This window comes from Colobus angolensis, unplaced genomic scaffold (assembly GCF_000951035.1).
Source record: "Colobus angolensis palliatus isolate OR3802 unplaced genomic scaffold, Cang.pa_1.0 Scaffold98, whole genome shotgun sequence".
Taxonomy (NCBI): domain Eukaryota; kingdom Metazoa; phylum Chordata; class Mammalia; order Primates; family Cercopithecidae; genus Colobus; species Colobus angolensis.
The window spans coordinates 1,290,535-1,313,640 of record NW_012123820.1 but is presented as its reverse complement, the minus strand read 5'-3'; the positions used below and the strand labels follow the sequence as shown (position 1 = coordinate 1,313,640).

Here is a 23,106-nt window from a genome sequence, read left to right as displayed (position 1 = left end):
ACTGAAACCGACTTGATCATGGTGGATAAGCTTTTTGATGTGCTGCTGGATTCGGTTTGCCAGTATTTTATTGAGGATTTTCACATTGATATTGATCAAGGATAAAACTGGCTACCCATACACAGAAAACAGAAACTGTACCCCTTCCTTACACCTTATAGAAAAATTAGCTCAAGATGGTCTAAAGACTTAGATGTAAAACCTAAAACCACAGAAACCCAAGAAGAAAACCTAGGCAATACCATTCAGGACATAGGCATGAGCAAAGACTTCATGACTAAAACACCAAAAGCAATGTTAACAAAAGCCAAAATTGACAAATAGCCTCTAATTAAACTAAAGAGCTTCTGCATAGCAAAAGAAACTGTCATCCAAGTGAACAGGCAGCCTAGAGAATGGGAGAAAATTTTTGCAATCTATCCATCTGACAAAAGTCTAGTATCCAGAATCTACAAGGAGCTTAGACAATTTTAGAAAAAAAAAAAACATCAAAAAGTGGGCAAAGGATATGAACTGACACTTCTCAAAAGAAGACATGTATGTGGCCAAAAAACATGAAAAAAAGCTCATCACCACTGTTCATTAGAGCAATGCAAATCAAAACCACAATGAGATACCATCTCATGCCAGTTAGTGATCAAAAAAGTCTGGAAACAACAGATGCTAGAGAGGATGCGGCGAATAGGAACACTTTTACACTGTTGGTGGGAGTGTGGGAGTGTAAATTAGTTCAACCATTGTGGAAGACAGTGTGGCAATTCCTCAAGGATCTAGAACCAGAAATACCATTTGACCCAGCAGTCCCATTACTGGGTATATACCCAAAGGATTATAAGTCATTTTACTATAAAGACACATGCACATATATGTTTATTGCAACACTATTTACAATAGCGAAGACTTGGAACTAACCCAAATCTGCATCAATGATAGACTGGATAAAGAAAATATACACTGTGGAATACCATGCAGCCATAAAAAAGAATGAGTGCCTGTCCTTTGCAGGGACATGGATGAAGCTAGGAACCATCATTCTCAGCAAACTAACACAGAAACAGAAAGCCAAACACCGCATGTTCTCACTCATAAGTGAGAGTTGAACAGTGAGAACACGTGGACACAGGGAGGGGAACATCACACACGAGGCCTGTTGGGGGATGGGGGATGGGGAGGGAGAGCAGTAGGACAAATACCTAATGCATGCAGGGCTTAAAACCTAGATGACAGGTTGATGGGTGCAGAAACCACCATGGCACATGCATAGCTATGTAACAAACGTGCACATTCAGCACATGTATCCCAGAACTTAAAGTAAAATAAAATAAAATAAAAAATTATTACTTTGTAGTAAACTGAAATATTTTTAATATATTTTGTAGGAAATTAAAATGTTGATGTAGATTTCAGATTTGCACACTAATTCAGATCAGTCTAATAGTAATAGATGATATTTTAAAATACATGAACTCCAATAATTATTATAAACTTCCTTTATTAAGAAAGAGACTCAAAAGGCTTCATGAAGATGAGGGCCCCATTTTCATTTCCAAGGGACAAACTAATCTTTGATATATGATATTTGAGTTCAGAATTGCTTTTGGCAAACGGAATTGTAACTGCTTAAACAAATAGTTCTTTTCTAGTAATTAGAATTTTTTTTTTCATTTTGATGGGTAGTCATAAATATTAACCACCAGCAGTGCAGGAATAATTTGTATTTAAATTGTCAGACATCACTCTGTGAACATGTAAAATAATTTACATTTATTTAGAACCTTTTATCCTAAAGTGCTCTACACATATTTCTTTATAATCTGATTGGAAGCTATAATTAGGACTCTCCCACCTGAAATAGGGCAGGAACCAAAGTAATTAAAGGTTACAACTTCATAAGAAGTAGGGGAAAGAAGGAAATGTAGTATTTTTTACATTATTTCTATGTGCTCTATGCCTGTAGGATTGGAGAATCCATGTTGACCAAATGCACCAGCACAAAAGTGGAATTGAATCTGCTCTAAAGGAGACCAAGGTATATGAATTACTTTAGGTGAATCAATGTACATTTACTCATCTGTGGAACACCTGTTACAAGAGAACATGAAAGAAGAAAAAGACACAATTTTTGTCTTTAAGGAGCTTACTAATTGTATGTACCGTATTACATTTCAACTGACCTTACATTTAAGCCAACTGAAGAAAGCTAACTTACATGTTAGTAAAAGCTGTATATGTATATATATGTTATATATGTATAATATATAGATAATACATATATTAGAAACATTTCATCATTCTTTCCTCTCTGAATCTTAAGAGAGGAGAGAACACCAGGCCAGAAATGTCTAGAACTTACAGCCTCCGCAGGCTTGTTGCCTTGCCAGAAATAGGGACTTTGGAGAATGTCACAAAGAAGCAAAGCTAGACTGAGAAGTTATGTGTCCCAGGCTAGAGCTATAGGCTTAGGGATCTATTTCCAACTGGAATATTTCAGTCACCTTTGAATTGTCCTATAGGAAACTCATGTTATTCCCTTACCTACTTTGATTGTGAACGTTATATAATGCTAATTATAGTCACATAAATTTTATAGCATGTATAATGACAAATGAATTGACTAACACTGCCAGGTGCATTTTTATTCTAAAATTCTTCTAAGTGTGATTAAAATATTTCTTATCACAGACATTTTATGCTATTGAAAATTTCAAGGTGTCTTCTTTTGCACATGTAGGTGATTATTTGTAGAATGGATTGAGATTTAACCCATTTTTAACTATTTTTGAAAAAATATGTTTGTGAGTTCTTCTGTCTGCAAATTCCATGGAATTTCTAGGGATTTTTGGACAAACTCCATAATGAAATTACTAGGACTTTGGAAAAGATCGGCAGCCGAGAAAAGTACATCAACAATCAGCTTGAGAATTTGGTTCAAGAATATCGTGCAGCTCAAGCCCAGCTGAGTGAGGTAATTTAAGAATTATTTCCAGGGATTTATTCAAGTTAACCCTAAACAGTAAACTTGACACAATACTGTTCATTTGAGTATCATGAAATGCTTTTCATAAACAGCAAAACATCAATTTTCTGCCCACTTTAGGAAGCCAAGAGAGCCAAGTGAACTTATTTCCATTTTACATGTAATAGAAATTGTTTTCTCCTAGAAGCCTTTAAATGCACGTCTTCATTTGATTAAAGTAAATGAAGGCATATGCTGTTGGGGGAACATAGCTTAAAACAGGAACAGAGTATCGGGACACCTGGTTTTGTTTCTAAGTCTGTTGTTAATTTACCATTGGCATAGGAGGAAGAATAGTATGCATTTACATGTGTCAAAGGAAAAAGACAGTCCTTGCCATTCTGGCTTACAACCACATAATAAGGAATGTGAAAGCAAGACAGATTCAGAGACAAGCAGTTTAATTAATAAAATGAGACAAATTTTTCATTCTTTCAAAGTTTTAGAATTTTAACCAAAAAATAAAATCACTAGACTTTGAAAGCACCAGTTCTTTGTCCCAGCAGTAGGGATCTAAAAGCTTTCCTTTGGGATTTATGCCCCCTGTTTTCTGATGTTAAAGAAGAATAAAGACTAGTAAGGACACTTGTAAACATCAGTCGAAGGCATATTTTTTGTCTTTAGCAGACAAAGTTGAGAAAGAGAAAAAAGTAGAAATAAATTTGAGATATCTCTATACTTTCAGAAGTTCTCAAAGACCAAATAGAAATCTATACTTTTCGATTATATTATTTATTTAATATATTCCCTCATATACACACTTACGAATATTTTAACTATCAAAATAATGTAAAACACTCTGATTGAAGCCACCATGTATTTGTCTAATATTAATATTATATAATTGATTGTTAGTTTCTAACATACTCCAATTGATTGTACTGTCTTACTGAATGTTAATCCTTATTAATTGCTGAGCTTCGTGCTCTACTTTGATTGATTTTTTGCTTTAGAACTGATTTTCTCTGCATAGCATGCAAATTAGATTGACCAAGAGCCGCTCTCCTAAACTGTTTAGGAATGACCAAGGACAGTTTTTATTGTGAACCATGCCCATGCGAGGTACACAGTCAGTTTATGAAGGTTAAGGTAGTTCATCATTTTGTAGTGCTTTAGTTAAATACATGGTGCCTATTAGGGACATAAAACGGCTACAGTTAAATGTCACTTTCACAAATGTATTCACAAACAAGAGGGGGGGTTTGTCATAAAATGACATGCAGAAATTGCAAACACAAAGAGGTCAGTCGTATTTAATCTTCTGCTGCTTTGTATTTGCCATTAAACAAAATGTTTTTCCTTTCAGGCAAAGGAGCGATACCAGCAGGGAAACGGAGGAGTAACGGAAAGAACCAGACTCCTCTCTGAGGTACACACCAATGCTTTTGCCCTGCTTCTCACCTGTCAGCTGGGCCCCAGCCATTGAGAGCCTACAGATGGTTTAACAATGCTAATTTCAGTTGCTTTCTGTGCCTTTAAATCATTTTCTTTAGGAAATCCCTAATTTTCCTATCACTGAATCAATAATTGATACATTTCTTGTTTCCACAAGATGCCTGAAGTTTCTGTATTAATCAACAAAAAACCTGCTCATAATATTAGCACACTTACAATTTTCCTCAACATTTTTACATAATAATTATTATTAACATGGAGATGAATAGGTAAAGCACTGACTTAAGGAATCTATAACAAATTTTTAACGTTAGTCTGCAAGATATAAGGTTTATTTTAGTGACTGTTATTGATAACTTGTGTGTGATCCTAAGTGTATTTCTCTGTCCACAATTGGGAGTGGCTTATAACCTCTTCCTTTAGGATATTTGCATAAAAATAAATAGTTGCATTTATTTTTATGATCTTGCAAGAGAGGCAGGACCTGATATATATTCCCATTTTTCAATGAAGAGCCAAAGGAGGAAAAAACCTTGGAAAAAGGCCAGTAGTTTATTTGGGACTAAAATCCAAGATGATCTTTGGTTACAATCCAGTATAATTGGAACAAACTTTACTGTTTTGACAGGAAAGAATTAAGCCTTTTTTATAGAAATTATTTGAGGAATAAAGTTATTTTAAAACACTAAAAATATTACATTAGAAATATTTAGACTCTAATCCTGTGGTGCTTCTAAGCAAATAAAACGGTATGTAGAAGTAAAGTATTCACTTATGTTAGGTAAATTAACACTTGAAGGGAGTCCAGGGAACCATTTACTTCTTTTGGAGTAGATAGTTATCCCCAGTTGTAACGTTTCAAGTGCCCTGAAAAAATTAATTTGCTTTACTTGGATGAGCACTTTATTCCCAGGGAAGGTTTTACTCACCAGTATGATAAAAATAAAGCCTACTAAGTCACAATAATTATAGCTTAGTTGTAGATCATGTAAAATGTTTCAATTTCTTAAAGATGGTATTTTCTACTTATATTAATGCTGGTTTGGAATTTTGCTAATAATAGAGGCTATAGTAGTATAATCGCCAAATAGAGTGCAGATAGGAACAAGTGTGACAGCAGAGTATGCCTTCTGGAGTTTGGAGTTCATGATTTGGATAAAGCAATAAGAATATTCTTATACATAGCCATTTGATATAACATTTTTTTTTTTATTTTTTTTGAGGCAGAGCCTCGCTCCGTCGCCCACGCTGGAGTGCAGTGGCGCGATCGCTGCTCACTGCAAGCTCCGCCTCCCGGGTTCTCCCCAGTAGCTGGGACTACAGGCGCCCGCCACCGCGCCCGGCTACTTTTTTGTATTTTTAGTAGAGAGGGGGTTTCACCGTTTTAGCCAGGATGGTCTTGATTTCCTGACCTTGTGATCCGCCCGTCTCGGCCTCCCAAAGTGCTGGGATTACAGGCGTGAGCCACCGCGCCCGGCCGATATAAACATTTTTTAGTGTCCTATAGAGGAAAAAATGACATAATGTCTTATAGAACTATAATATTAAGAAAGATATCCAGAAAACCTTTAGAAATCTAAAATCTCTTTAGGATGTTTATACTATTTTAATTAATAACCAATTGTTAGAGAATTTCAAAGTATATGCGATGAGATAATTGAGAGGTTTGAGTGTCTAGTGACTAAAACAACTTTGATTGTGTTTAGTATCTTGCAACATGAGAAAACGGACGTGGCGGCCATTTGGTGAAGTTTATCATTAGGAGCAGTCTGAAAAACTGAAAAGCTTTGTATATCTGCATACTTTATCTTATTTGAATTATGTCCAAAATATTCCTAATGTCTGTATTTTTCTATATGTGTGGCTAATATCTAAATTACATTTTCTTAATACATAATTCAAAAATTTTGAAAGTTTATTAAAATGTAATGCTTATGAAAACTTGTTTTCATGAAAGGTTATGGAAGAATTAGAAAAGGTAAAACAAGAAATGGAAGAAAAGGGCAGCAGCATGACTGATGGTGGTAAGTACATGCTCATTTTAGGAAAAAAACTGAGCAAGAGAAAAATAGCTCTTCAAGAAACCTACTTAACAAAATAGTATAATATATAAAACAAATCATTTGTTGCTTGTTTGAAGAGAGATTCATTGTGCAAAAATGTCTGATAATCAGCATACTGTTTGTCTTACAAATCAGGTGAGAAGGGTAGGCTTTTTTACTGTAATTTAGAGGTTTTAAAAATTCAAACTATTGATTCAAAGAGTGGGAAGTATTTAAATATGTACTTTGTTACGCCAATTTAAAAAATAATATTGTGTTCTGTTTTCATCAAATGAGCTTCACTTTTTCTATTTTATGTACAAAAGGGCACTAAGTATATGCCCAAATGACACTAAGGCAGTGATGTGATAACCCTTAATTTATTTTCCCTCCTCCCCAGTAGAACTGACTGGGCAGGGGTCAAATAGAGAAGAATTAATCATCCTCCATTGTGAGCGGGTTACTTTGATATGGGCCAGTAGTGATTGCTGAAGGCTTTTCTATGCCCTAGAAAAATTTTCTAGAGTTCTATTGATATATACCGAAAAATCTTGCAAAAGGGAATGTTTAGGATTATTTTTTTTTGCAATATGTTTTAAGTGGGCCCATTATCTACATCTCAAAGATAATTCTCTCTTCCCCTTTTCCCCCTTTGTATTTCCTTTTCCTACAGACAAATATACTAGCTCATAAAATCATCTTGAACACATCCTTAAACACCTGTTTAGCAGCTCTTCCCCTAGAAAAGGAAGAAAGTTTAGTCTCAGTACATCAAATACTACATCATTTTTCATCCTAAAAAATCTCAGGTGCTTAAAATGCCACAGCAAAACTGTGTGAATGTCAGTAAGTTTTTGGCTATGTTTTTAACCCTATTTTTGGCTTAAGACAAAGTGAGGAAAATGTCATACAATTCTGTAATACACTGATACTCCAAATGAACATTTTCGTTTCATGTTATTTTCATTCTGCAGCTCCTTTGGTGAAGATTAAACAGAGCTTAACAAAACTGAAGCAAGAAACTGTAGAGATGGACATTAGAATTGGCATTGTGGAACACACACTACTCCAATCAAAGCTGAAGGAGAAGTCCAACATGACTAGGAACATGCATGCCACAGTTATTCCAGAACCAGCAACAGGCTTTTATTAAAACGTACTGGTTTTAATGTTTCTGATTAGTTGGGTTTTTTATATCAGACTATATTTCATGTTGCATAGATTTCAAAACATAATTTTATGTTCAATAGGTTTTTTTTTACATGTACATACTCACATATTATATCATGGTGATTATGATGGTTAAAGCCTTTACACTGAATGTAATGTTTAATAAAGTAATTACAAATTCTCACTTTCTAAGGAGCTTTTACTAATCATTACCTATGTTAAAGCTCCCACCTGGTGGCTCATTTTTCTTAGCATTCCTTGTGTAAGCCAAGGTGTATGACCGATGTTTTCTGTAGATGCTGCTGCTGTCACAACATGGACTGCTGACACAGTCCTTTGCATCGCTCCACCTCTGCAGTGGTCATAAGTGCTTTGTGCCCAGAGGCCACTAAAGATGGGTAGGCAGGATTCTTTCCAAGAACCCAAACTACCTTTGCCTCAGCTTTATGGCTACCTAAAATTGCCACTTTTTTTAGGTTAAAAAAAACTTCAGTATCCTCATTAACATTTGAAGTTTATTTCTTATGAATATTTCATGGCTAAAATGATTTTATAGGGAATCTATCTTCTAGGATCTAAGGCCACTAAATAAAAGGATAAATGAATGATGATAAGTCAGTTTTGTTTGACTCTGGTCTTAGAATGAAGAGAAGGTGCATATGCATGTCTCAATTTCTGCTTTTTTCTGTGGTGTCAGCTATACTAGGGAACCATTTTGTAGAAGAAGGAACGACGACAGGTCGCATGAAGATCAGCCTCTAGTACTGATGATCTTTACTCATGCATCTTCCTGAGCAACTTTCTAGACTAGGATTTCTAAATTGGTGAAAAAAGCAGCATTAGAGTGCCAGACAGCACTGGGGAAAACTGGCCAGGGGAACGCAAAGCAGGAGACAGCCTGTATTATTTTTTTAAAATAATTTTCAAAAGCAGTGGTAGTAAAATTTGATAAGAATGCTTTATGTTTAGGACAACAAAAATAATTTTAAAAAGTTATTTTTTACCCTAATACTTTTCTCCACTGAATATTATTATTTTTTTCTTAGCTTTTACTTTCTAGATGTATCCTGCAACATGCTCACATACACGGATCTTTCCCTTTCCTTACTAGACCTCTCTTTAGTTTAAGATAAGTTTAGATAGGAGAAAGTTAGTGTATATAAACTATGCAAGAGGGTGACCATCAATACAATGACAAATAAGCCAGTTTATTTAATTTGTTAAGGAAAAAAAAAAAAAAAGAAGGCAGAAAACCCACCATGGGAAAATAAGCATTTTTAAAAATCTGAAGTTGCTCTTTTCCTGTATGGTCTTTGGGAGGAGTCTAGTACAAAAACTGAAACATAACCTTTGGTCCTGGGAATTTATTTGCATGACCGTTGTCATGGCTGAGCAGTTTTTTTGATGAATTCAATCATTGCAGAAAACACTTTTAGATAATAAGAACTTTCCTTACAATGCATTTCTATCAGAAGCAAAGTACACCCTTTATTTATGCAAACATGTAAAAATCTAAAAATTATTCCAATGAGTAGTATAAGCCTCCTATTTTTACCTCCTTCTCTGAAATGTTTCAGTTAACTCAGGTTGGCCTCTGTGCTCCTCCTCTCTTCCTATAGAACACTGTGCATACCTTGAATAAAGAGCTTATTATACTATATTGTTATTTTCTTCTGTCCTACCTAATGAATTGAGCTACTTTAGGATAGTACAAAATCTTTTATTTCCATATTCCTTGCCAGGTGCCCAGCACATAGAAAGTGTCTAGTAAATGTATTAGGTTAGTAAATGGATGAGTAGATGACTGGCACTATGTGGATCCAGGATACCTTCTAGCTCCTATTCTATAGCATGAAGAGTTTAATGACATTAAGCCTGCATGCTTGGTATAGTTTCAAGAGAATGATTAAAAACAATGAGTTCTTTTCCTATGGCACTGGATTAGAATTAGAAGCATCAGTACAAATTCATGGGTTTTTTAAAGTATGTATAGATTAATAGAAATATTTAAAATGTAGAAATACAGGCACACACACACATACACACACATATTTCCTAGTTCTGTCCTCTGAGAGAGCCTAGTAGCAGTGACAGTCCAGCTACAACTGTGGACACTCAGATCTTGATATCTAAATTCTCTTCTTTAAAAAAAAAAAAAGGAAGTCTTAGATTTCTGATTCCTGTGCTGCAACAGGAAAAGCACAAGGTGAGTCTAAAATACTTGCTCTGCCAGAAAGGAAGTACTCAAATAATGATGGGAAATATCTAAAGGACACAGCAGATTGAGGGTTTACCATCGGCCAATCTGGGACAATTTGAGTATCAAAGTCAATCATCATAGTAATGAAGAGTAACACATGGAATAAGAAACCACGAGTCCACACAGATATAAATGAATGAATGAATAAATGGAGAGGTGAGGAAGGTCTTCCTGCTCATGTAAAAGGAATGCTGGATTTAGAAAATAACCACATGGCAGCTACCATGGTAGTAATTGTTTAGGGCAAGACTCATCAATGGATACTAAAATTAGTAGGTGAAAGTTTGATAGAAACAGGATATTTACATAGTCTTGAATTATGTAAGACACTTTACAAGGAAAAAGTTGTTCATAGTATAGAAACCTGGTAGATACCACTTTAGGTGATAATAGTTAACATCACTAGTAATGGGACAAATAGAGACCAAAGGCCTGCTGCGAAGAGCACACACTTACGTGGTTCCTGCTGAAAATGCATAACTTGAATCTAGTCATGAAACATCAGATGAATCCAACTGAGGGATTTGTACAAAATAGCCTATATTCCTCAAAAATGTCATGAAAAACAATACTAAGGAACAGTTCCGGAGCAAAGGAGACTAAAGAGAGAAGACAGCTAGATGCAAGAGGAGATTCCAGATTGGACCCTGGGCCAGGAAAGGAAAAAATATATACATATGAATATTTTTGATGTGTCTGTGTATGTGTATATATATAATATATAACATATATATGTGCACACACACATATATATATAATAAAGCAGTCACCCCCAACTTTTTTGGCACCAGGGACCCCTTTCGTGCAAGACTGTTTTTCCACTGACCAGGGGCAAGGGGACGGGGATGAGTCCGGGATGAAACTGTGCCACCTTAGATCGCCAGGCATTAGTCAGATTCTCATAAGGAGCACACAAGCTGGATTCCTCGCGTGTGCAGTTCCCGATACGGTTCCCAGTCCTATGAGAATCTTATCATCTAATGCTGCTGATCTGACAGCAGGAAGAGCTCAGGCGGCATTGCTGGCTGGCCCGCTGCTCACCTCCTGCTGTGAGGTCCAGTTCCTAACAGGCCAGGGACTGGGACTGGGACTGGTGCATGGCCTCAGGAGTTGGGAACCCCTGGTATGAAGGAAATTATTGGTGCAACAGGAAAATTTTGAAGACAGCCTGTGGATTGGATAATAGTATTAATGTTAATTTCCTGATATTTATGCTTTACATAAGAGAATATACTTTTAACAATACACACATCTATTTGATTCTAAAGAGGCACCCTGTCACCAGCTTACTCTCAAATAGCTCAGGAAAAAAAAGGTATGTGTGTTTGTGTATTCATACATATACAGAGAGAAGGATAGTGAAAAAATGTGGGAAATTGCTAACATTTTGGGAATGTGGGAGCAGGAAATACTGAACTCAACTGTACTTTTAAAAACTTTTCTATAAATCTGAAATTATTTCAAAATAATAGTTGAAAAAATGATAGTTCTTAAAGATTATGTGCTCTATATGGAAGTCAGTCTGTCCCTGAATCAAATAGCTAATCAACTTATTGAAATCGGATTTCACTCTCAATAAAATTCTGTGGCACATTGAACACAACTTTAATAATTTTATAGTCATTGGTTTGCTGGCCAAGTAGAACAATTTTTTGACAATTCTAAGGAAGTATTTTTCTACTGCCCTCTAATTTATCTAGGTCAGCACTTCCCATGAGTTTTACGCAAAAACAAAAGTTTGTGTAATCAAAGAAATTTGAGAATTGTTTCATTTTCTTCACAATTTCCTATCTACGCTGTGAATCTGCAATCAGCAAATGTCCCATTATTTTTTACAAATATATACAATCACCTCTCAGTGTCCTTGGAAGATTGGTTCCAGGACCCCCTAGAGGATACTGAAATGCATATATGCTCAAGTCCCTCATATACAATTTCTCAGCTCCCTTCCCCTCAATTTTTATTTCCTCGGCTTGGGTAGAAATGAGGGGGGTGGGGTCAGAAATTTTAAAAAGCTTCTCATGTGCCTTTGATGCAGCTTACTTAAGAACCACTTTAGGGAGCCACCAATCTAGAATTTTTCCCTGGCTCTGTGTAAACAAAGCATCTTAGCTCAGAAGGGGTCTTTAAAGAGGATCTAGACTAGGGATTCTCACTGTGGCTGTGAATTGCCTTAACATTAGCCCTGCCTTGGCAGATTTTTAATAAATACCCTAGATGACTTAATACACACTGGACTTTAGGACATATTGATGTTAAAAACTATCACTTAAATCAGAAAACCAAAGAGCAGGGTAACCAATTGCATGGTTTCCTAAATGGTTTTCAGTGCAGTTTGGAGCAGCCCTGTGAGAACTTCATGACCACAGCTGCGGTCACCCACGTTGTCCCATCCATATTTCAAGTCAAGATTATACAGTCAAGTTTTCATTCATGTCCAGTGACTTTTATCCTCCTTATGTGAAGATTTGTGTATAGAATACACTGGGAATCTAGACACCTTGATTCCGATCCCAAATTTGCTAGTAAACAGAAGAAAAAAAAAGACACTTTTTTTGTACTCACAGCACTTCTGACGCCAAATGTGTGAGGTTTTTTTTCACACCAACAACTAATTCTCCAGCTCTTTGAATACCAACTGAGTGTCCAACAATTCATCTCTGATACTAAACATCCAGTGTTAGCACAGACCCAACTGATTAAGAGCTCAATCCCGCAAGACACTTTAGATGCCAATCACAAGTCAAGGGCTCCTACACTTCTGAACAACTGGCTGTAAGCTGGGGATTCCCATGACCACCTCCTCAGGTTTGAGCATTTTCTATAACAGCTGATAGAACTCAGGAAAACACTTTACCTATGTTTGACAGTTTATATGATACAAATGAACAGCCAGATGAGAGGGACATGGGGGAAGGTATTAGAAGGAATATGGAGTTTCCATGCCACTGTCCCAGCACCTCCATGTGTTCACCATCCTGAAAGCCCTCTGAAGTCCTTTAGTTTTTGTGGAGGATCCATGACATAGGGATGATTGATTAAATTATTGGTCTTTGATGATTGAACTCAATCTCCAGGCCCTCTCCTCTCCCTAGAGGTCAGAGGGTGGTGTAGAAGTTCCTACTGTCTAATCACATGGTCCTTCAACCCACTATCCTCCAAGAGCTACCTCATCAGCCTAAACTCAAGTATGCTTGAAAGAGGCTTATTATGAGTGACAACTGATGCTCCTTTAATCCCTGTCACTCAGGAAATTACAAGCGTTTTAGGAGTTTTGTACCAGAAACCTGGAACAAAGACCAAATATCTATTTCTTATATCACAAGCTAACTTTCTGCATGACTTTTAGGACGTCACTATTCTTCAGTTTAATCTTTTTTTCCTACAAAGGTAGGGGTAGGACTAGAATATTCTGAATGCTTTTAGTCCTAAACTTTCGGGATTTTAAATCGTTAGCAGACTATCTTATTTACAATAGCTTTCAGTGGTGTGCTGGAGGCCACTCTTAACCATCTCCAAAAAGCAAACTGTCACGTATTCAGAAACTTGGAAAGCTGGATGTTAAACTGTTGGTATCTTAAAACCAGCCCCTTATGAGAGTACTGTATTTATACCATGGAAGTAGGAAAACACTAGAAATCAGGGTTTTAAAAAGCAAAACAAAACATAGAGCCAGTTTACCAGCATGCCACTGATAACAAGTGTCATAATGTTCCACAGACCAGAACCAAATGCAGGAAATACATAACAGAATACCCCACCATATTTTAAGGTAGATGATTATAGTACTAATTGAATTAGAGCAGATTTGTAAATTATTCTCAAAAATCATTAAGTCTACATAAAGCTATTCAGTGTGTCTTAAAGCTATTCAGTGTGTCAAATGTGCATCCCCTGCACAATTTTATTGATATTACTTTACTGCCTTCCTATCACCAGTTCCTTTTACTGCTCCTCAAATCAATATGCTAAAGCAGCCCAAGCATCATCCTGTAAGATAGATTCAAATATCATGTTTGTACAACTGAAATAATGTAGAATGCACAACTAGTCCCATTATATGACCATAAAAAGACTAATTCAGCTCACTGCATCATTGATCCATTTAATTGTATAGCAGCTTCCTATTGATAAGAGGAAATGTCCCTGACCCGACCATGCTGAAAATGAAACTGGCCAGTTTTCCACAACCGTAAATTTCAATAAGGATTCTACATAATACCCAGGGACTAGATATCATAGCCAGAGTTTGCTAGTTTTTTCTTTGTTTTACTGACCTATTTACCTTACATATGACCCAATTTCTCTTATGCTTCCTAAACTTCATTAGTCTTGAAGTGTTAGCCTGTACTTATGTTTGTGACTATTTATTTATTTTGAGACGGAGTGTTGCTCTTGTCACCCACGCTGGAGTGCAATGGCATGATCTTGGCTCACTGCAACCTCCGCCTCCTGGGTTCAAGCAATTCTCGTGCCTCAGCCTCCCAAGTAGCTGGGATTACAGGCCACGCCACCACACCCGGCTAATTTTTTTGTATTTTTAGTAGAGATGGGTTTTCACCACGTTGCCAGCTGGTCTCGAACTCCTGACCTCAGGTAATCAGCCTGCCTCAGTCTCCCAAAGTTCTGGGATTATAGGTTTGTGCCACTGCGTCCAGCTGTGACTAGATATTTTATTTCAGACAGATTATGATACATTTTAGACCATCTTTTCATTTGGAACTTGGAAAACATTCAGTGGCCTACAAGCATTACAGAGAGGGCTGTGGACCCAGAAGCATCACTTTTAATCATATTTCTGGCCTCTTGGTTTAGGCAGATGTAACATAGTACATCTATGTCATGCAAATCCAACAAACATTTGATGGCTACCCACTATATTTTGAACACAGTAATGGGTACTGAGGGAAACAAAAATGAACAAGGCACAATCCCTCCCTCCACACACTCATAGTCTAATGGGAAATGTTTGTGTACATAATTAAAATGTTATAGTGGTGAGTTTAATAATAGAGATATAAACACACTATTATTGAAATGGGAGTGAAGAAGGAATTCTAACATGGAGGAAAGTAAGAATTAATAGAGTTGGTTCTTGAAGGATGAGTAAGATCCTGGTAGCAAAGAAAAACAGGAAGGGCCATTCTGGGCAGAGAAAAAGACACAAAGTCCTGAGGTCTGGAAGGGCATCAAGGGCTCAGGTGGTGGAGGGGAAGAATTAGAAGAACACTGAGAGAAAGAAGGATAAAGTGGAGGGTTTTGAATGCTAGGCTAAGGAGTCAAGCAGGAAAAGTGGGCAATGCAAATAGGCATAAAACAATAAAGTATGATAACAAAACTATGCACAGTAGAGCACAGTTGAGAAAACATGTTGAGCCAAGTCTTTTAGAATTTTTCAAAATGGAAAAGAGGAGAAGCAGCAGGAAGAGGAACTAACATGAGCAAGGCACCGAGATAGTATCGATGACCATTATTATCACTCTGTGTGTCAGGCCCTGTGCTGAGCATCCTAAGTTGAGGGAGGTATTATTTCCATTCTACTGATATAAAACTGAGATCCAGAGAAGATAAGTAACATGCCCAAGGCCATATAATAGTGGACTTTATATGAACCCATTATGCCATAAAACCTTCAATCTGAGAAATGTAATGATACATGATACATGAGGACAATAGTAAGTCAAGCTGGCTATGTAAAATTTTTTAAATTGTAAATACCCTTTATTGAGCAGCTACTATTTTGCAAGGAACTTTATATGTGTATTAAATCAATAGCTTGAAGAAAAAAAATTGACCAAAGTCACCTAGTCAGTAGCAAAGCTAGAAATTTCTCCCACATGAAAAGGGCAGAGAGATCTGGTGAAGGGTGGGAGAGAGGACTCCAGTCATGACTTTTCAGAGCGGTATCAGTGGAAAAAGAGCGAAGAAGTTTTGGAAGCTATGGGTGACTACTACACTATTCTATGCCTACTGCCATTGACCCTTCTTACATAATGCAAACAGAAAAAGTTTCTGATTCGGGGTCAAGAGGGAGACCCTACTAGATTTGAATTTTGTTGAATTTGAAGCATATTGGAGATATCCATGTGGATATGCTCAATGAGTCAGTTGCAAATAGCATCAGAGAACATTTGGTAGGGGAATATCTTATAATAAGCAATGGTGGGGCAAACGGACCAGACACTATAATGAAATATGAAGCAATAGGCCAAGCTTCCATTCCTTCAGAGAAGGCCAGTAGGGCAAAGACCAAGTCTGTCCAAGGATGCCATGATTTTGTCCAGTTAGGGATGAGAAAGTGGCAGTCCTAGAGTTTCAACCTGGGGCAAGCAAGTCAGGGATCAGGGCAGAAGAGTTGGTATTGGTATAATACCAAATACTAAACTTTGAGTAATGCCAGGTCCTAGAGAATGAGAGAAAGATATGGTCTTTCTAGCGCCTGAGGCTGGTAGGGAAATAGCAAGTAGGTAAGGATACTGAGTGAGATTCCCCTACTTTTGGAAGGGATCCAAGAAGTCTGAGACATTGGGAAACTCTATGTGGCTCTCAGAAACCATTCAGCAGCCCACAAGCTTTCCAAAAGGAGTGCTGATCCAGAGACGCCTTCTTCAGTCATATTCATGACATTTTAGTTTCAGCAGACGCTATTTAGTCTTAAACTTCCCGGGATTCTGGAGAGGCCAGAGGGACTTGCCTGACACACACTGGTTGGCCATGAGCAGTTAAGCCTTTTCATTTATGTGTTCAGGTAGCCTTCCAGAAGGGGGCCAGGCTGGCATGGTTCTGGCACTTGGGGTAGAATCAGAGCTAGAAATGGAAATCATCTACCTGGAAGCTATGCTTCAATCCCAGAGTGGGTAAGATCGGTCAGCAATAGAGGCTGAGTAAAGGACCAAGACTTGGAAATGCTTCCCCTTAAGGACTGATCAGAGGAAGCAAACTAAGGAAGATTCATCAGAGAAGTTAAAGGCAATGGAGAAGAATGTAGCTTCCAACATTTCCTCTCTCTTCTTCCCTCATTTCCCGTGTATCTCACTTATTTTTAGTTTTGATTTGTAATTGGAACAAACTTTCAAAAAGAAAACTGCCCTCTCCGGAAAAAGAAGGTAATGATGCCTCCCTCGTGGGGAAGTTGTGAGAAATCAATGGAATAATGTAGGTAACTGCACCTATTTGGTGTTCAAATGTGTATTAATTCTCACCACCCCAGCATCACTGCCCACTCTCCCCTTCCCGGGGGTTACATGCCTTCATTTATTAGTCCTTTGATCTTATCATCAAAACAGAAACAAGTCTGATTAAACTGGGTGCAACTGATTTCTACATACAGGCTTAACAGTGAGAAGAAAAAAAAAAGAATCAAGCCTTTGGTTTTCAAATCAGCTTTCACAGTGTATTGAAAAGGTGCTCTTTGGCTATACCCTTTTATGGGTGAGAAAATTGAAATAATCAGCTGAGCAGAAGTGCCTTCTCCAAATTCATAGTTGTAGTCTGTGCCCTGGCCAACACTTTCCTGCCCATTGCTTACCATTTGGGACATTCCAGGAAGTGGAAAGAAGCAAGATAATGAATCATTTAATGCTGCTTATCCTTCCAATTCTGGAGCAAGCCAGTTCCCCAGAATCACGTGGAAGATGTCTGTTGCTTAGCTATTATACCCCAGCAGTTCCTTTTTCAAGTGCAAAGGTGGGAATCACTGGCCTGTTACCCTCCCCCTTATTAGAAGTAGCTGGTGTTTATGATTACTGGAGTCACCATTAGTTCCACTTCATGGACCCACATTTCCTGTAATACAACTCATACAGTTTATCTTAGAAACTCACATGGCATCCAAAGCATAATTCCATTATCCACATGTTAACTCCCTATGTCCAAGAGGACCCGTGATATTGGACACACCAAATGGGAAACCTAAAACAGTTCTAAAGCAGCGTTTCTCAGCTGCCAGTCCCTAGGAAGGTGACACATTTTTACCTCTTGGCCCAGAAGCCTCTCTGCTTCCACCCTGGAGGTTGGGCTGAGCTCCAGGAGAGCAGGGGAAGTGGGAACTCAGGATCATGTTGCTGCAGTGCTAAGCTAAAATCACATCTTCCACTCCTGGCCTGGTACCACCCTCTCCCCTCCAGCACCAGAGGACCCAAGGGCCCCCAAGGAGACCACTCCAGTTTGCCTCATGTCATGATCTGTGGTTGTAAAGGTATGGGTATGTGTATACACACACCAACATTCATAAAAGAGACTTTCACATAAAAATCCAGATTGCAGATCTCCTAAGAAACAAAAGATGCCACAATGCAAAGCCTGCATTCCCACCTGTGACAATCAGATCAAGCAGACCACTGTTCTCCATTGAACCTCAGTCCTCACCACTCCCTGCTGTCTTCCTGAAATGAGACCATCAGTAGCAGTTCTGAATACTAAATATAATGACCCTGGATTATAAGAATCCTTATCTCACCTGCTTTACTCTTCTGCATTATCAACTTTGCCCAGGTGGCATTTAAGTGGAATCTAGAGAATTCTCACTGCCCAATGGACTCTAATCATCACCATAGCTACCAGCATCACCAGCTTCCATGTCGCCATCCACTTTCAGTGGGAAAAATAAAAGATCAAGAGGTGGTTTTCCTCTCATCGAGTCCCTAGAGCTCTCATAATAAAACTCTGTACCAGGCTCCCAAGACCATCCAAAGGCCATGGGACTACCCCCAAGGATGCAATGCATGCTGGCAGGGCTCTGGGTTTGACACTGGGCCCCTTTGACATGTCCTAACTCTTCCAGGGCACAGAAAGCCAGTCCCCGCAGAGGCCGGTTCAGTGTGCACCGGCTGAAAAGATTTTTGTTGTTGTTGTTATTACTGAACTCTTATCCCTATATTTTATACCCATATGTGCATATTTTACATATATCTTTTATACATGTTTTATGCATATATATTAGGCCTACATGATTTTGCTATGTCACAATAGAAAATTTAGATTTGTTACTGGTCTGTGGTTCAGTTGATAGGAAGCCTTTACCTAGAGTATACTGGCCTGTTTCCCAACATCTCAGTTCTCTTTTCAACTTGAAAAGTAACCTGTGTAGATATTCATAGTAATATTAATTTTAATGGACCTTATTCTACTGAGCAACCTTGTACATCCATTCTCACTGAAATTTCCCATTCATCCACAAAGATACGTGGGGCAGAAGTTATGATTACCCTGATGTACTGAAAAGGAAACTGAGGCTCAGCTAAAGTGCTCAAGGCCATTGAGATGGTTGAGGTGGAGCCAGAGAAAAGCAGACTTCCTTGCTGGCAGCCCAAGGCTCTCTCTGAGACCAACGACTCCATCAGAATTAGGTGAACATTTAAAACATATCTGCTAAATGGATAAACTACCCACTGTCTTTGGCAGTTAGTACATAAGAAGATAAAGCAGAGTATTACAAATACATTTGCATTGTAGTGAAAGTTCCTAGGTATTGTATTGGAGTTAAAGGCTTAAAACAGTTGTCAAGGTAGTCTTTAATGAAAAATGGTCATGCTTTGAATGTGCTCCTTTATCTCACTAATTCTATAACCCAATTTTTATCAAGGACCTCAGGCCTGAAGGCTCAAACTGCATTTTGAAGCTTATCTCATTAATATTCACCACCACAACCTCAAAGGGTGTGGGGCATGTATCATTATCTTCACGTTTCCGATGGAAATAGGCAGTGAGAAGAAGCAGAGCCCTGTGTGTCTGGGTTCAGGAATCAGAGACTGTTTGCTTTTAGCACCATCGCCCATGTCTGATTCGGCTTTGCCCTCCCCCATAAGGAACAACGCTGAGATAAACCATGTGGGGTGCTGTCATTTCAGCCTGATGTCCCCAGTATCAGAGTCTGACCAAAAGTAGTAAGATCAAAGCCCTAAGGCTATGGTGAAAATGAAAGGCCATGATAAAGGGAGATTGGCAAAGAAGCCATTATGCATAGGCCTGGGTACTCAAATGTTCTTAGAAAAATATCTAAAACACAGATATGTATTAGGCTACTATGGCAATTAAAACCTAAAGCTCACAGTTAAAACAGCCAGCTTAGAGATCCGAGCCATGGCCACACAAGAACTGGGATTTTAGATTTGATTCTGCTCTGATCATTCAGCATCACCGTGAGCATACATGTGTCAATTTCACTGCTTCCATCACTTGTCACTATTTCTGATTCTGCAAAATCTCTCTGCATTTTTTAAAAAGCAGGCCAAAAACACCTGGCATTAGCAATGCCCATAACCACTGAAAGAACATATGCAGTGTCATGTCTATGTTGTGGTCCACTTGATCAACTGGTCCATTTCATCAAGAATTCTGTCACCATTATCTGAGACATTTGTGGGATAGCATGACTTCTAAAAACTAGTGTTGCACTTCTGAAAACTTTATCCTACAGATACAAAAATCATACAAGAAAATTCATTGCAGTGATGTTTGTAATAGCAAAAAAAAAAAAAAAAAAAAAACACCTGGGAATGGACTAAGCAGCCCTGAATAAGGGATTGGTTGAATATGTTGTAGTATATATACCACGGACTATAACTCAGCTTTAAAAAAAAAAAAGAATAAATAAAATTATGTATCAATAAAGAACAATCTCAAGGATATAATGGTAAGTAAATAAAGCAAGATGCACACACTCAAGTGTGTACAGGATGCTGTACTAGTCTATTCTAACATTGCTACAAAGAAATACCTGAGGCCGGGCGCGATGGCTCATGCCTGCAATCCCAGCACTTTGGGAGGCCGAGGCGGGCGGATCACGAGGTCAGGATATCGAGACCATCCTGATGAACACGGTAAAACCCTGTCTCTACTGAAAATACAAAAAAAATTAGCTGGGTGTGGTGGCAGGCACCTGTAGTCCCAGCTTCTAGGGAGGCTGAGGCAGGAGAATGGCGTTAACCTGGGAGGCAGCAGAGCTTGCAGTGAGCAGAGATCGCGCCACTGCACTCCAGCCTGGGCGACAGAGCGAGACTCCATCTCAAAAAAAAAGAAATACCTGAGACTGGGTAATTTATAAAGAAAAGAGGCTTATGGTTCTGCAGGCTGTACCGGAATCATAGCGGCATCTGCTTCTGAGGAGGCCTAAGAAAACTTCCAATTATGGCAGAAGGCAAAAGGAGAGCAGGTGCATCACACAACAAAAGCAGGAGCAAGGGGGACAGAGGGGTGATACACAGTTTTAAATGACTAGATCTCACTCTCAGGAGGACAGTACCAAGGAGGATGCTGCTAAACCATTCATTAGAGATCCACCCCCATGATCCAATCACCTCCCACCTTCTCTACCTCCAACATTGGGGGTTACATTTGAATATGAGATTCAGGCAGGGACACACATCCAAACTATATCAGATGATGCTAATTGTTTAAAATTCCGTGGGGTTAAATATTTTTAACCATTTGACATATATTTACTGAATACCTTCTGTGTCTCAGGAACCATTCTAACTACCGGGGATATCACAGTGGAGAAAATAGATCTAACGTCCCGCCTTCAAAAAGGTTATTCTATTTGCTTTTATATACATGCTTAAAACTCTTTGAAACAGGCCAGGTGCGGTGGCTCAAGCCTGTAATCCCAGCATTTTGGGAGGCCGAGACGGGCGGATCACGAGGTCAGGAGATCGAGACCATCTTGGCTAACACGGTGAAACTCCGTCTCTACTAAAAAATACAAAAAACTAGCCGGGCGAGGTGGCAGGCTCCTGTGGTCCCAGCTACTCAGGAGGCTGAGGCAGGAGAATGGTGAGAACCCGGGAGGCGGAGCTTGCAGTGAGCTGAGATCCAGCCACTGCACTCCAGCCTGGGCGACAGAGCAAGACTCCGTCTCAAAAAAAAAAAAAAAAAATCTTTGAAGCAATACACAAGAAACCCATATGAGTAATTTCTATTTGGGGAGGCAGGGGCTGTGCAGATATGGGACAAATGTGAGACAGCAAGTTGCCACTGCCTAGACTTTTATGTTTCTTAAATACTTAAACTAAATAAAATACAAATAAAAATATTAACAGGTAAATTTTTTAATTTTTTAAGTATACTTTAAGTTCTGGGATACATGTGCGGAACGTGCAGTTTGTTACATAGGTATACCTGTGCCATGGTGGTTTGCTGCACCCATCAACCCATCATCTACATTAGGTATTTCTCCTAATGCTGTCCCTCCCCTAGCTCCCCACCCACCACAGGCCCCGGTGTGTGATGTTCCCCTCCCTGTGTCCATGTGTTCTCATTAACAGGTAAAGATTAAGCACCTTTCTTTGTTAATCTGGTACTGATCTGCACTCATTAATTTATCCAAACCTGTCTTGAACCTGTTTATCAGTTTACCTTAAGTGTTAGGGCTTGTTAGCATAGCCTTTTCCATCTATTTGCTTGTGGAATTTAAATAAAATGGTATTTCCTTTTGATTCTCTTGTAGAAATTTCTTTCTTAATTTCAAAACACCCCTTTCATCTAATGTTCTGAGGTTAAATGAAGAAATTTGTGTTTGTTGTCCTTGAACCATTTATTAACCTATTGTGACGATTAATACTGAGTGTCAATTTGATTGGATTGAGGGACACAAAGTATTAATCCTAGGTGTGTCTGGGAGGATGTTGACCAAAAGAGGTTAACATTTGAGTCACTGGGCTGGGGAAGGCAGATACACCCTTAATTGGGTGGGCACCGTCTAATCAGCCACCAGCAAATATAAAGCAGGCAGGAAAACGTGAAGAGGTTAGATTGGCCTAGACTCCCAGCCCACATCTTTCTCCTGTGCTGGATGCTTCCTGCCCTCGAACATCTTCAGTTTGGGGACTCAGACTGGCTCTCCTTGCTCCTCAGCTTGCAGACAGCCTATTGCAGGACCTTGTGGTCATGTAAGGCATAAGTTAATACTTAATAAACTCCCCTTTACATACAGATATATAAGGGGCTGTGCCAGGGATACGAAATATATATCTGTTATATATATAATAGGATATATATATAAATATATCCTATTACTTCTGTCCCTTTAAGAGAACTCTGACTAATACACCTATAAACCTTAATGAAATCTCCCTGTTACCTTTGTCTTCTCTCACAGAAGAGTTCTGATTCCTGCTAACAAATTCTTAATTTCCATCCTGTTAGTTACATAAACCTTAATGTAAATGAAACCATCTTTGTTTGTAATTGGGGTGACTAGGAGTCCATTTCTTCCTTCTACAAAC

General features: G+C 38.4%; 1 protein-coding gene across 2 annotated transcripts in view; it reads left to right on the top strand.

Moving 5' to 3' along the window:
• Positions 1-9,281, top strand: part of IFT57 (intraflagellar transport 57) — a 69,615-nt gene extending 60,334 nt beyond the window's left edge. The window contains exons 7-11 of one of the 2 annotated variants that reach the window (XM_011932740.1): positions 1,958-2,029; positions 2,834-2,965; positions 4,323-4,385; positions 6,369-6,435; positions 7,428-9,281. In XM_011932740.1, coding sequence (XP_011788130.1) covers positions 1,958-2,029; positions 2,834-2,965; positions 4,323-4,385; positions 6,369-6,435; positions 7,428-7,606 — 513 coding nt within the window. In that variant the 3' untranslated portion in view covers positions 7,607-9,281. The remainder of the gene's footprint in view (positions 1-1,957; positions 2,030-2,833; positions 2,966-4,322; positions 4,386-6,368; positions 6,436-7,427) is intronic. The other variant, XM_011932739.1, reaches the window with a different exon arrangement.
• Positions 9,282-23,106: the final 13,825 nt, after the last annotated feature.